The 16,054-nt window shown below is 41.1% G+C and overlaps 2 gene segments (V, D, J or C); both read left to right on the plus strand.

Annotated features, from left to right (window-relative positions):
* The first annotated feature begins 947 nt into the window (after positions 1-947).
* Positions 948-1,709, plus strand: LOC123583699. The segment is given in 2 exon segments: positions 948-993; positions 1,109-1,709. Coding segments are annotated over 2 exon segments (453 nt in total).
* A 9,581-nt stretch (positions 1,710-11,290) lies between these two features.
* LOC123583347 lies at positions 11,291-12,201 on the plus strand. The segment is given in 2 exon segments: positions 11,291-11,407; positions 11,613-12,201. Coding segments are annotated over 2 exon segments (393 nt in total).
* The last annotated feature ends 3,853 nt before the right edge of the window (positions 12,202-16,054 follow it).

Genomic DNA, 16,054 nt, shown 5'->3' on the forward strand with positions numbered 1-16,054 from the left:
TTGTTAATGTTCTTTCCAGGGTGAGGTAGCCTTAATTTGGCATACTATGTCAGTCTATTCTGACCATTGACAATTGGAACAGAACTCTCACTTTTTCCACTTAAATAATGTGGTGCCCTAGCAATTTTCTTATAGCCTAAACAAATATCAAACATATTCACCAAGGGGTCTTCTTCAGACTTTCTCCTTGACAAAGAAAAATTATCGCCTTTACTAGTTGGCCTTGATTAGATAATGCCACCGGTTCCAGGATGATTTTACCTATAAGTCTCTGGTCTAATTTTTTTTTCCTTTCAGTACCAAATAAAGGAATCATCTCTTTCCCCCACTCTGATGCTCACAGCCAGCAGCACGAGGCCATATGAAGCTCAGCTCAGCTGACACAATTGATTTTAGTCTTTCCGCCTAATGAATGGCTTTAAAAAGTAATGTAAAGTCTCTTGATGGTATTCCAAAGTCTAAAATATTGTCTTCTGTGACTAATTTCTCAGTGAAGGAAATGACTCTTCTATTTTAACAAAGCTCCCATTTCTCCCTTATTTTAACACCATGTACCTCAGAAGGTGACATCATCACAGATTCAGGGAGGAAGAGACGTTTTCTTTTGAAGTTTTGGTGGTCATGTCTCTGAGATGAGAACAGAAGACAGCTAGCTCTCTTGGACTTTTGGTCCTGCCCTGGAGGCAGTGGGCGACGTCACACAAATGAGGCACTTGTTGTGGTTGTAGGTCCTCACCAGCTACTCAGCCCCTCCTCCCTGCAGCTGGCCGAGGGACCCTCACTGATGTCTGTGCAAAGAGGAGTCTGTGACAAGAGGCTCGGGGGAAAAAAAAGGGAGGAAGACTCCTTCTAACAGTTTTTGAAACTTGTCAAAGCAAGGGACCTGTACGGCCCAACCTCCCCACTCCTCTTGCTCTGAAAGCCCACAGTGTCTCCACTGCTCAGCCATGCTCCTCCTGCCCATCTCAGGGCTTGACGTGATTTTTGCCCCAAGTGAGTAACATTCCCTTTCCTTCTTTGCACAAAAGTGACGGGATGCAGAATGAAGACACCTTCTCTTAATAGGTAGGTCTGTCCTGGTCTCACTGACTCAGCATTGATGTTTCAGGAGGAACGGGAGCCCAATCAGTGACTCAGCCTGATGCCCAGGTGTTGGTCTCTGAAGGAGCCCGTCTGGAGCTGAAGTGCAACTATTCCTCTAGTGGAACGACTTATGTCTTCTGGTACGTGCAGTACCCCAACCAAGGACTCCAGCTTCTCCTCAAGTACATATCAGGGGACACCCTGGTTAAAGGCATCAACGGTTTCGAGGCTGAATTTAAGAAGAGTGAAACCTCTTTCCACCTGAGGAAATCCCCAGCCCTTGGTAGTGACGCGGCCGAGTACTTCTGCGCTGTGAGCGACACGGTGCCTGGCTCCGCAGGGGGACTTGAACACAAACCTCCTGAGACATTGGGACTTTTCACGACTCAAGAACTCAAGAGAGAGTCTTCAGGAAGGTCTGTTTTTCTGTGAGGGCAAATACTGCAGGACAGGCTGGGGTCTGGGGAGTGCTTGCCACCTGAATCATTGCTTCAACAGCAATGCTGTGCCACATTCAGATAGACTTTGTTCCAGATGGAAGTCTTCTGATGAATTTCTCCAGGAGGGACGCTTTCCACTCATTCCCTACTCCGCTCTCACTCAGAGTACATCATAAAGTGCCAGAGTTCTGAAGTGAAAAAGGCAAGAGCCTTTTTTATTTAAACAAATCATTTCTAGCTAACATTGCCTCAGGTGTTGATCTACATGTGGAAAGCTGAAGTATAGTAAAACCTTGGTTTGTGAGGATAATTCGTTCTGGAAACATGCTTGTAATCCAAAACACTTGTATATCAAAGGGAATTTCCCCATAAGAAATAATGGAAACTCAGATGATTTGTTCCACAACCCAAAAATATTCATATAAAAATGAACACAATACTGTAATATAATACAAAATAATAAAGAAAATACAAAATTTAAAGAAAAATAAACAAATTAACCAGCACTTACCTTTGAAAACCTTCGAGGCTGGTGTGAGGGAGACCAGAGAGAGGAGGGTTAGTGTGTAGGATGACTTGCACTATCACTAACGGAATCACTGCTATCTATTGGCTCAATGGAATCTTTTTCTTTTCTTGCAAATTTAACAAGGAACCTATCCAACAACACTTGCTTTTGCCTCCTTTTGAGGACTTCACAGAAATGTGACATTGCATCGTCGTTAAACAGACTGATTGCTCGCACTGCAACAGTCTTATTCAGGTGGCGATTTTCTACAAAATTTTGCACTGTTTCCAACTTTTTACACATCTCCCTAATCTCATTTGAAGTGAGGGATTCCTCCGCCTTTTTCTCCTTCTCCTCCACATGAGATGCAAAAAGAAGACTTCTTATAAAATCTTGCAATTTTGGCCACTTGCATACCTCATTTATACTTCTTGGTGATTTCCTTCTTAACTTCCACTGTAATCATCTCCTTCTTCTTACTGCCTTTCTTTTCAACCTTTTTCTGCATGGGGGTCATTGTATACCATCGCATGGATGGCGACCACAGTACTAATTATTAAACTCTTGTCATATACTGTGTTTGATGTAACTAGCAATGAGGCAGCAGAGGAAAGGGTCTCTATCTGCAGGCAGCCTGACTTAGAATGAAGTGCAGCATTCCTAAGCTCACTCTTGTATGGAAAAGTGCTACTTTTCCTACTGCCCATAGGTGCTTTGAAGTAACAACAACAACAAAAATACACTAGTGCCAGTTGTAGGCACCTTCCACCCTTCTGAAAAATCACTGATTTCTGCCAAACATCACAGCCTGAGACCGAGCATCCGAGCATGGGAGATGATGACCCAGAATCCTGCAGCGAGAGCGAGAGAGAGAGAGAGAGAGAGAACCATTGGTTCAGTTGTGATCATGTGACGTTTGGTGTCACATACTACTCATATTGCAAGACATCATTTACTTATAAAGTTAAAACTTATTAGAAATGTTTGCTCGTCTTGCAGAACACGCACAGAACAAGTGACTTGCAATCCAAGTTTTTACTGTACTTGGTTATGATGTTAGCTGACAAGCTGTGTCACATATATTCTCAACTAGGGCAAATGTACAGCATAGGCTCTTAATCAATGCAATATAGAGTCTCAACATGGATTTGAAGCTTAACTTCTAGCACATATATAATATCCGAGATATTTTATAACACTGAGATATTTTATAGTAAATTAGACATCATGATATCTAGATTTCCAATCTGTGTTACACAGAACCAGTGAACCTATTTTAGGTCATTCTTTTTTTTTAATTTTTTTTTTATGTTTTCATTTTATTTCTTAGAGAGACAGAGTGAAAGCAGGGGAGGGGCAGAGAGAGGGGGAGACACAGAATCTGAAGCAGGCTCTGGGCTCTGAGCTGTCAGCACAGAGCCTGATGCGGGGCTCGAACTCACGAACCGCGAGATCATGACCTGAGCCGCGACTGAATTCTATGTATGCCCAAATGACTGAGCCACCCAGCCACCCCAAGATTTTATTTCTAAGTAACCTCTACACCCAACATGGGGTTCAAACATACAACCCTGAGATTAAGAGTCACATGCTCCACCAACCCAACCAGCCAGGTGCCCCATCTCTCCCCTCTTTTATTTTCATCTGGGAGGTATCTCTATTCCACTTCCAAGGTAATATCTCTACTTCATCTCTTGAAAACATTTCTTTCTATCTTTTCTGGGAAAAGGACAAAATAATCATGTTCTTATTAAATCTTTGTCTAACTGTCTTCTGTTACAAGAAATATCTCCTTATTTTTGGGTTCACTTTGTACTTTTTTTGCGATGCTATTTGGATATGAATACTCACTCTTTCATGTTTGTCTTTCCTGCTATACCACAATGTCTTATGAGTAGTGACAATGTTTTATTCATTTTTTTAATTTCCTAAGACTTAGCACAAGATCTAGTTTATTATAGAAGACCTTCAATAAATTGCTGTGGACTTCCTCTGAAATAGATTGGAGAAATTACATACAACCTTTGGCACAAAGGTTTTGCACAATTTGACAAAACATTTTAAGATAGTAACCTTCATTAAATGGCATTTTGACAAAGAAACCAGTTTACTTAAAAAAAAATCCTCATCCAAACCTGGCAGTTCTTTTGCTCCTGCTGATCTGTGGATGGTCGTCAGGAAAGAATGGAATGAGGGCTCTGGGGTTCTGGTGACTGTTGATGAGCTGGTTGGTGTGATGGTTTTCGACCAGTAGGGGGTACTCTAGGCTTTGCTCTAAGCGCGCAACTCTTTTCTCCACTGCTGAAAGTTAGTGAAAATTTGAATGAGGGCTAGCAGCAGTTAGGGGAGCATCTGGATTAGTCATATCCTGTAAGAACAGGGAGAGCTGCTGTGAGGAGTGTGACAGAAATGACTTGCAAGCAGAAATGAGCATCAGCTAGAGCAATGGGAAAGCTGGAAGCTCCAGGAGAAAACCTCTGCATTGCCTATTTACAGTTTTGGTGTTTATGATTAAAAATGCTAAAGTATGAACCTTTACTTTCACTTCAAAATTATTCTAATGATTTCTACCTTCTATTATATCTCTTCTGAGATTAGAAAAACAGGGAAAAAAGGAGATGAGAAGGTGAAATGGTAGAAACATAATGAACATAGGTAGAGAGGGGAAAAGGGAGTGAAGAGAAGAGAGACTGGGGAGAAAGAAATTGGACATCGTTATTTGAATTTCAAAATGTGGCCTATACTTCATAGTCACAGAGCAGAATCAGCCAGGTGTTCCTGCAAGTATATGGGGAAAGCATTGGATAGGAGAAGAAGGGAGATAGAAACAAGGTCAGGGTGGCCATGATATACACGTTCTGTTTTTTCCATCAACCCAAGTCTTGTTGGAGACATTGTATTTGTTCATCATGACCACAAGTCTGAGACTTACAGAATTCCAATTACATTTAATTATATTTACTCCTTTACAGGGATTGAATAAATAAACAATGCATTCAATGGTGTATCCTTTCTTTGATAGAGCTCTCTTATAAGTGAATTCTCAATCACTTTTCAAACTACATGTCCTGACTGTTGGCTAAGGAAACTGGGTCACTGACCCTGATAATTTTTTCAGGCTATACTGGACCCAGATGAGGCCTTAATTTCTCTCTGAGGTTTCCTTTCCCTTTCTTTACTCCCCTCTTGACACGTCTGGTTACTGGGGCAGTATATGTGGAGGCAATCCTATGAGAATGAAGAGCCTAGATGTTTCTGTGCCGATGGTCAGCAATGTAGCAGATGGCAAGGCACTGATACAGCAGTAATGTCAATACCCTGCTGAAAAACTAAAAGGAAAAAAAACTTTTTTCTCTCTGATCTCCTTGTACTCCTCTTCATTAAGGACAGATGGGAGTCAGCCTACCTGTTACCTTCTTTTCAGCTATTTGGGCGCTAAAGGAAAGGCTTTCTTAAGAGAATAGTTTCCTTCTTAGAGGTCTACTGATCTCTGTAGGCCAACCTCTCTTAACCCATAGTTTTCGGCTCTTCATCCTGAAGTTCCCTGATACCTGATTCCAGATGTATATGTGACCCCAAATAGGGTTGCTCGCTTGAGCTCTCTTGGTGTAGCCTGCCTGGCCACCACAGAGGCTCCTTGTCTAAGCACAGGCGAACAAGGACATTTTCAATCTACCATCTTTCTAGAATTGCCTTCTTTCTAGGCCAAATGGTTGTTCCTTTGTTACGGCCAGTTAAAAAAAAAAAAAAAAAAAAACCTTGTAGAACTAAAATTCTAAAGGGCCATTTTGTGGTCTGGAGAAGGTCAGAATCAATGATGCCGGATGGAAAATAACTTGATCTGGTAATGTTTAAACATTTCATTAGCATACTTGTAGAGAAGTTTAAATTTCTATGAAATGTAATTTATCTCTTATGCTTTCTGACTGTCACGCTTAAACAATCTATGATCATCCTAAATTTGTACAAAATAACTTATCTTTTATTTTAAAATATTGAATATTCTTTCACTTGGAATTTATTTTGTAACAGATATTAAAGTAGACATCCATATTTATTTATTAATTTCTAAATCACTCTCCATTTCTGAAGGCACATTTAATTTCTTAATTTATCTTTTCCTCATTTTTATTATAACTAAATTTCCATAAGTAATTTGTACGTTTGAACTTTCTATTCCATTCCATTGATCTCTCTATCTGGACTTTTATAGTAACATGCTTTTTCAATTAGCATAGCATTATACTTTGTCTTATTAACTGTGGAGGAAAATCCCTCCTCATTCTGTTTTAGAATTTCAAGGCTTCCTGAAGACCGAGATTACCTGTTGTATCCAATTTGGCCTCTAGAGGAAGATGTTACATAAATTGAACTTGGTAGAAAGCCAGGAAGCAACAAGCTCTTTGAGGAAGAGCTTTTGCTTTACACACTGGTAAACTCACAGTTCTGTCAACGTCCGTGTAGCGGAATTGTTTCCAGAAAAGAGCCTCCTGTTTCTCGACAGCTCAGACATGATGGCCATCCTCCTCTCTATATTTGTGACGATATTCATACTCAGTGAGTACGGTCCCTTTTTATTCTCTTTCTGTAGTCTTCTGATTTCGAATCAGTTGAAAGAAATATTCTCCTCATCTACAAGACTCTCTCTGATCCTGAATTGGTGTTACAGGAGGAACAAGAGCCCAGACAGTGACCCAGCCTGAGGACCACCTCTCTGTCTTCCAAGGGGACCCGGTGCAGGTCAAGTGCAATTATTCATATTCTGGGAGTCCTGTGCTATTCTGGTATGTCCAGTACCCCAAACAAGGCCTCCAGTTACTCCTGAAACACATCTCAGGCGGGAGTGTCAAAGGTTTCACGGCCAGTCTCAACCAGGGTGAGATGTCTTTCCATCTGAAGAAACCATCAGCTCAAGAGGAAGACTCAGCCATGTATTACTGTGTTCTGGGTGACACAGTAACTGGTTTCATAACAGAAGCAGAGCACAAACCCTTTAGGAGTTACAGAAAATATTTCCGTGTAAGTTCTCTATATCACCATAGGGGGGCGTTCTCTCTCTGGACATTGACATTGAGTTTACCTCTTAGATATAATATCATCAGTTGTCAGTTAGCTATAGATTAACCTCAAAAATTTGTCCAAGGAAATTCCCGTTACCTACTCTAATTAGTTTTAAAGATGTAAGTGTATTTATTCTGTCTAGTAGTACCTGGAAAAAATACTTTTGAAATATAGATTATGTAACAGAGCATAAAAAACATTTTTTTCTTGGTCTACATCCACTCTCCAGTGGTTAGGTTTCACCTCTTCTCTGCTGCCCCATTCCACCCACATGTGTTCATCACCATGTACCTAAGCACGGCTCTTTAAAAGTAACTATATCATTTCATGACTTGTGATTGCTGACCCTACTACATAACGCCTTTCCTCTCATGCACTTCACGGACTCCTACTATCTCAACCAGGGTCTAATCAGAAGGAAAAACACCCATGGTAATCTGAACAAGGAAAATTTAATACAAATATTTATCAATTGATAATAGAGAATGAACTACCAATGAATAAAAAGAACTCTAAAGAACATAGGAATAACATATGCAGAGGGAAGTTCTTATCTTAGGACTAAGCCAGAGTTCCCAAGTAAGTGACATATTGTAATACATACTCCCCAGGAATTCATGTCTCATTGGGGAATGCATGGCTGTAGCCTGCTGGATGGTGGAGAATTTTGCTAAGGTGCCAGAGAAAAAGGCTGGCAAGCAGGAAAACACCGACCAGGGTCCCAACAAAATTTATAGGAAGCTGGCTGCTGAATTTGCTTGGAGCACTCGTGAAACTTGCCAGAAAGCCCAATGGGGGCTGTGGCTGAACCTTGCTGCAGGTGAATGTCGCTGGGTGTCCCACAGGCTGGCCAAGAACTGCAGGAACAAGAAATGTGAAGACATACCAGCACCAAGAAGAGAAGCTTCTTCCTCCTGCAGGGCCCTTCCGGGGGGCTTGACGTAGCTTGATATCATGCCAGCCGGTGAAGGAGAGATGGTCACAGGATCCGGGGCCAGTATTACAATTGGGGCACTGAAGGGGGATTTGGCAATAAGAGAGAAAGGCAATAAGTTGATAATTGACACACTTTATCCCTCTGGTTACTGATCTTTCATACGTACCTCTGCACACACATTTGAACTTCCAACAGCGAAATGACTATATTTCCATCTAACAAGCTAAAGCTGTCCTTGAACAAGAGAAGTTCTTACCCTTTCCCCCAAATGAGGAGACCTATACTTACTATATATCCCTTGCTACATTAATCATTTCTAAAATTCAGAGGAAATGCCACTGAATATGCTGTTATATACAGACTAAATCATAAAGTTAACCTTTGACAATTTATATATATGAAATAATGATGAGAACAGAGAAAAAGAAATGGCAGCATATACAAAAGGACACACATGTATAAAGAACAAAGAGAACATATAGAAAGCTACTACATTGTTTGATTCCAGATTTGTTCATGAGGCCACAGCTGACACAGACAACTCTTTTTTGTTACTACCCATTTTTTAAATGTTTATTTAGTTTAAGAGAGAGAGAGAGAGAAAGAGAGAGAGAGAGAGAGAGAGAGAAAGCGAGCAGGGGAGGGGCAAAGAGAGATGGTGAGAGAATCCCAAGCAGGCTCTGCACTGTCAGTGCAGAGCTCAATGCCAGGCTCAAACTCACGAATCATGAGATCATGACCCGAACTGAAATCAAGAGTCAGACACTTAACTGACTGAACCACCCAGGTGCCCCATGTTACTACCCATTTTATATTTCTCCTGGCCTCAGGCATAATGTCGCTGGATTGTGGTTATTTGCCTTGTGGAGTGACCCAAACCTTCATTCTCAAAGGGTCTGAGTCTTCAACAATCCTTCCTTTTCATTTGTTGCTGTAGTTTTCCGTTAACACTTACAATGACATGGTTCCCTATCACTAACTAACCTCACAGTTCTCCCCAGAGGACAGCGATGTCTCTGTTCCCTTTTTCTGCCGCTCCATAGACTTTTTATGTATACAGCCAAATAGATACAAATAAATAAGAGAACCAGACTCTTGTGAGGCAGTGGATAAGTCCCTTAATTTCTTAGACCCAGGGGTCATCTTTTTAACCACTCGTCAAAAATTTCCTCACAAATTCTTTCAAAACTACGTAGCAGAGAGAAGACAGACTAATATGTAAACTTCTTAAATAACATCAGTTCCTTGCTCAAAAGCTTTAATATTTCTTTATCTCATAGTGACAAAGAGGGTAGTCACCCAACACAAACCTTCTAGAAGTACCTCCTAGCACTCCCCATTTTCCAGCCCACAACCTCTTCCTTTCTTCCCTTCCTTCTTTATATTTTTTCTTTCCCCTCTTCCCCCTGTCTCTATTTCACACACAAAAGATCTTAACGTCCATCCTTGAAAACATTTATCTAATACTCTCCCATTCCTTTTGACTGCTCAGCATGAGGACCCATTTTCTTGTAACAACAATAATTTTTTAGTCCTTAGTAAGCATCAGGCTGTGCTCTAAATAGCATTTTATTTTCTCATCAAGAATTTTCAAAACTCTGAAAAGGTAGTATTATTACTCACCATCCATAGTTATATTTTATAGTCAGGAGAATATAGACACACATGATATAAACAGCTACTGAATGGGTAGATCTAAACTTGACCTCAATGGCCTGACTGCCAAGTTTGTTCTCTTCTTGTACACTACTGCCTCTTGCCATAGAAACAGAAATATCAGATATTCATTGTTATGAGATGAATGGTCTCCCCACCCCAGTTTGCATGTTGAAGCTCTAACCCCCAATACTTCAAAATGTGACTGTATTTGAATCGAAACCACACTCAGATATCACCTCACGCCAGTCAGAGTCGCCAAAATGAACAAACCAGGAGACTATAGATGCTGGAGAGGATGTGGAGAAACGGGAACCCTCTTGCACTGTTGGTGGGAATGCAAATTGGTGCAGCCGCTCTGGAAAACAGTGTGGAGGTTCCTCAAAACATTAAAAATAGACCTACCCTATGACCCAGCAATAGCACTGCTAGGAATTTACCCAAGGGATACAGGAGTACTGAGGCATAGGGGCACTTGTACCCCAATGTTCATAGCAGCACTCTCAACAATAGCCAAATTATGGAAAGAGCCGAAATGTCCATCAACTGATGAATGGATAAAGAAATTGTGGTTTATAGACACAATGGAGTACTACGTGGCAATGAGAAAGAACGAAATATGGCCCTTTGTAGCAACATGGATGGAACTGGAGAGTGTGATGCTGAGTGAAATAAGCCATACAGAGAAAGACAGATACCATATGGTTTCACTCTTATGTGGATCCTGAGAAACTTAACAGAAACCCATGGGGGAGGGGAAGGAAAAAAAAAAAAAGAGGTTAGAGTGGGAGAGAGCCAAAGCATAAGAGACTCTTTTTTTTTTAATTTTTTTTTTAACGTTTATTTATTTTTGAGACAGAGAGAGACAGAGCATGAACAGGGGAGGGGCAGAGAGAGAGGGAGACACAGAATCTGAAATAGGCTCCAGGCTCTGAGCAGTCAGCATAGAGCCCGACGCGGGGCTTGAACTCATAGACCGTGAGATCGTGACCTGAGCCGAAGTCAGACACTTAACCAACCGAGCCACCCAGGCACCCCATAAGAGACTCTTAAAAACTGAGAACAAACTGAGGGTTGATGGGGGGTGGGAGGGAGAGGAGGGTGGGTGATGGCTATTGAGGAGGGCACCTTTTGGGATGAGCACTGGGTGTTATATGGAAACCAATTTGACAATAAACTTCATATATTGAAAAAAAATGTGACTGTATTTGGAGATAGCATTATTAAAGAGGCAATTAAGTTAAAGTGGGATCGTTACAGCAGGCCCTAATCCAATATGACTGGTGTCCTTACGAGGAGAGGTTAGGTTCGGACAACACACACACACACAGAGGGAGGAAGATATGAGGACATGCTGGCAAGGTGGGCATCATTGCTTTGTAATTTTTTCTGAATGGCATTCTTTATGTTTCCAGAGCACATTCTATTGCAAGATGATGTTGCTACCACAAGATGGCAGTACTCTTCCTCAGGCTCCATTCCTTTGAGATTAGTCGGTAGGTACTGAAAGCAAAGGACTGGGCTTGCCTCTGATTGGCTCGGTGAGACTCTGGGTTCCTGAGGGAATAGATAAATACACCCCATAAAAAAGCTAACTCTTTTGCTTGAGGATCCTGGCTGCACTTCAGGCCCCAGAGCCGAGTCTTCTGTGATCCCAGTAAGGAAGAAGAATGGAGAAACTCCTGGAAGTGTCTTTGATGATTCTATGGCTTCAACTGGCCAGTGAGTTGGGGCTCTTGGTAATAGAAACAGGGGTGACCACGGTGGTGGGAACAGAGTGACCAAAGTTCAGAGCCCTCAAGACTGAGGGACAAAGTCTTCTTGTTAAGTTGAAAATGTACCAGAAAGTCAGGGAAGGAAATATAAACAGCAGAGAGTGAACATACAGTGACTAATGTCTGGTGTTTGGCTTTCTGTTTCTGCCTAGGGGTGAACAGCCAACAGGAACAGGATCATCAGACCTTAAGTATCCAGGAGGGTGAAAACACCACCATGAACTGCAGTTATAAAACTAGTATAAACTACTTACAGTGGTATAAACAAGACTCGGGTAGAGGCCTTGTCCTACTGATTTTAATACGTTTAAATGAAAGAGAGAAAAACAGTGGAAGACTACGAGTCACGCTGAACACCTCCCTCAAAAGCAGTTCATTGTCCATCACGGCTTCCCAGACAGCAGACACTGCCACATACTTCTGTGCAACGGACGCACAGTGTTCACCAAGCACCTGCAGCCTCTCCACAAACTCCCCCAGAGCTGCCTCTTAGCAGCCCTATAGTGGGTAGCATTAGTGGTTATGTCTTCCCAAGAAGGAGAGTCTACAAAGAGCAGACAAGATGCAAGGTGAACCCTCTCACATTCATGATTTTTTGGGAGGGAAACATTTTGTACCAGGGCAAAGGGTATGAACTTTAGAATGAGAAACTGAAATGCCAGGTTCAGATCTGCCAATCCAGGCTATATGGCTTTGGGCACATCATCGGCGTAGCAGCCTTCAATTTCCTTTACTTGAAAAGAAGGATTTGGATAGATGAGCCCAAAGGACCCTTCAAGTTCCAATTTTATTAGGGAAAAAGCTAAGCACTGCACACTTGTGGAGGATGAGGAAGGACTTCTCAGTATTAGAAGGTCTTTATATGGGCAACCTCCTGGTGACCTACATGGGTGTTTGAGATGCGTGAGATGATTTTTACATTCCTCTAATTCCTGCAGAGAAAAGAGAATCAGAAAGGATCTTAGAACTCTTTCAGCCAAACTTTTCATTTTAAAGCTGAGGACTGATAGAGACAAAGATCCAAATCTCATTCTGCCATTTATTAGTTGTGTGATTTCCAAGCTTCAATCTCTCCATTAATAAAATGAGAACATATAAGAAAGTCATCATTTTTCCCCATCCAAGTGAGAGATGTATGTTCAGGCTCTGAAATTTTGTTTTTAAAAAGTATCAAATACACAGTAGCTTTTCATTCATTTATATCTTGTTCCTAGAAAGGTAAAGAAATGTTGAATATAGTTTTCAAGTATAATTCAAGTACATGAACATACAGTGTTGCATTAGTTTCAGGTGTACAATATAGTAATTCAGTGATTCTATGCATAACTTAGCGCTTATCATGATAAGGGTACTCTTAATCCCCTCCACCTATTTCCTCCATTACCCCACCCACCTCCTCTCTGGTAACCATCAGTTTGTTCTCTATAGTTAAATATGGTTTTATTTGTTTATCTATTTTTTCTTCATTTGTTTTCTTTTGAAAATTCCAAATATGAGTGAAATCATATGGTATTTGTCTTTCTCTGACTGACTTATTTCACTTAGCACAATACCCTCTAGATCCATCCATGGTATTGCAAATGGCAAGATTTCATTCTTTTTTATGGCTGAGTAATATTCCATTGTGGATATTTATATCTCTATCTATAGGTACACATCTATATCACATCTTCTTTATCCACTCATCAATTGATGGACACTTGGGCTGCTTCTATATTTTAGCTATCGTAAATAATGCTACTGTAAACATAAGGTGCATGTATCTTTTCAAATTAGTGTTTTCTTTTCCTTTGGGTGAATACCCAGTAGTGGAAGTACGGGATCATATGGTATGAATGTAGTTTTCTTAATGAAGTTTGATACCGCTGAAAATGTGTTTGTGGGGATTATTGGGGCATTTGTACTTGTATACATGTTTGGTGAAAAAGGTGGGGGATGGTAGGGGAAAAGTTATACAAGGCAGTGGTTCTCAAATGCCACACCTTAAACTACCAACACCACCTGTATCAGAATCATCTAGAGCACCTCTGAAGATCTGCATTATTGGCTCTATCCCAGCTTACTCACTCAATCTGAAAAAACAATGAATTTGTATTTTTAATGAACATGATCTGGATTAGTTTAGGGATTAGTTACAGAAAATTCAAATTATCATCTTTTTAACAGGATGGAATTTATTGCCTCTTATAGAAAGAAGCTCTAGTATATGAAAGGTTGGTATGCTAGCTTCGTCATGTTGTGAAGGACCGAGGGTCTTTGTAGCTCACTGTCTCTCATCCTTAAGGTGTCACTGTTGGTTTTATACTTTAAAGAAACTGTTAGAAATCTGTCCACTCTATACATCTTCCATGCAGAAACAAAGAGAAAGTCAATAGGGTAAATGGGCACATGATGGCCAAGTCAGCATTTTCCAGAAACTACAGCCAATGGCTTCTACTTGCATTTCATTTACCTCAGTGTTATTTAATGTCTCAACCTCTCTCCCACCTGCAAACGAGGCTGAGATATCGGGGCTATTTTTTATCTTAACATGTTGCCACCCTTGTTAAAATTGGGATTCTATTAGTAAGAAAGAGGAGACAATGGGCATCATATTGGGACCTAGCAGTTTCTGCCACACCCTCACTTTAGGGTATATTAGAACTCACATGCTTTTAAACTATTCACTATTATTTATTTTTGAAATACCAAATCCAATCTATCTCCCAGGTCTGTTGAATTTGGCTCCTCAAAGTCTTCCAGAAGACATCACAATGCCCACAACCCAGTTTACAGCCGCAATCCTAATTGAAAATCCACCTCAGGGGCGCCTGGGTGGCGCAGTCGGTTAAGCGTCCGACTTCAGCCAGGTCACGATCTCGCGGTCCGTGAGTTCGAGCCCCGCGTCGGGCTCTGGGCTGATGGCTCAGAGCCTGGAGCCTGTTTCCGATTCTGTGTCTCCCTCTCTCTCTGCCCCTCCCCCGTTCATGCTCTGTCTCTCTCTGTCCCAAAAATAAATAAACGTTGAAAAAAAAAAAAATTTAAAAAAAAAAAAAAAGAAAAGAAAATCCACCTTAGGGGTGACTTGGTGACTCAGTCAGGTAAGTGTCTGACTCTCGCTTTGATCTCAGATGGCTCCTGGGTTTGAGCTCCCACTGGGCTCTGGGCTGATGGCATGGAGCCTGCTCTGCTCTCTCCTCTCTCTCTGCCCCTTCCCTACTTTCTCTGTCTCTCAAAATAAGTAAACACACTTAAAAAAAATCCACCTTAATCCCTTGCTCCTCTGCTTCTGGCACATTTGACATTTGACCTCATGACTCAATGGAGTCCTTTGTACTATCTTGTCAGAGTGAAAATTTGGCCGTGTCAATCACCTGGAACCCCATTTGCTCCTAGAATAAAGAAAAATTCTTTATTCTTGACAAGACCTACAAAACCTCGCATAACTTAGGATCTTGCTACCTCTCCAGCCTCATTCCACAATATGCTCTCATCTCTCTCCCTTCCTTTCATACTCTCTCTCTTTTTCTGTCTCTGTCTTCACGAATACTTGTCTTATTTAAGTCCCATAAAAGCACTTTGTTTCTCCTCTATGACCCTTTCAAAGCAATTTTGGGTGATATTCTTATTCTTTTTACCTTTCTTAAAATTCTTTTCCCTGCCTTCAAAAGAGTAAAAACTAGCACATGCCTGCTCTTTCTTGTACATCTACCGAAGGGTCATTACCTGAGGAAAGCTCAATGTGTCCTTTCAGAATCAGAGTCCTCTGACTTTACAGACTTGCAGTTTTTCCTTTATTTCTTTGATTAGTTGATTAAAAGCCATTTCCACTACTACTCCATGAGGTCCTTAACAGCAGGGGCCATAGCTGTGTTTCTCACTCCTGAATCTGCAGCACCAAAACATCTTAGGCATCAAGGTCATCAACTCTCCTTCGTCCTCCTTTCTATCCATTAACTTATTTAATATTCTTCCTTTATTTTAAGCCTCCTCAAAGATAATATTGATAATATTGCAGTGAAGGCACAAATAAGAACGTGTGGCTGAGTGTTTCAGACTGTAATCCGTGGATCTTTGGAAGTTTATGGGTAAATGCCTGGGATGTAGCAGGGGTTGGCATAGCCCATGGGTCAAAGCTGTCTACCACCTGTCTTTGTAAATGAAGTTTTATTGGAAAAACAGCCATGCCCACTTATGTATGCATTGGCTATGGCTGTTTGTGCTAGAACAGCAAAGTTGAGCTGAGATATGACTTCAAAGCCTAAAGTAGTTACTATTTGACCCTTTACAGGAAAAAGTTTGCCAACCCCTGGGAGATAGGAGTTACATGAGAATTTTTAGATTTGGAGATCTCTGTTTGATGAAAACAAAACAATAATGGCACATTTCTCATAATCTGTGTGACCAGCTTAGAATACTCCCCTTGGTTTTGATACTTTTGTGCTCTTTATGTCACTTGCACTACATGAAAGACAAATGGACTAATGGCATTCTACAAATAAAGGCACCACAGTTGTCTAAATGGAGAAAACTATTTAGGAAAGTTTGGTTATGATATGGCACATGGTACTGCAGACAGGCCCAACTCCCAAGAACCTGTTCCCACAGTTACCGC

Source organism: Leopardus geoffroyi, chromosome B3 (genome assembly GCF_018350155.1).
Source record: "Leopardus geoffroyi isolate Oge1 chromosome B3, O.geoffroyi_Oge1_pat1.0, whole genome shotgun sequence".
Classification (NCBI taxonomy): Eukaryota; Metazoa; Chordata; class Mammalia; order Carnivora; family Felidae; genus Leopardus; species Leopardus geoffroyi.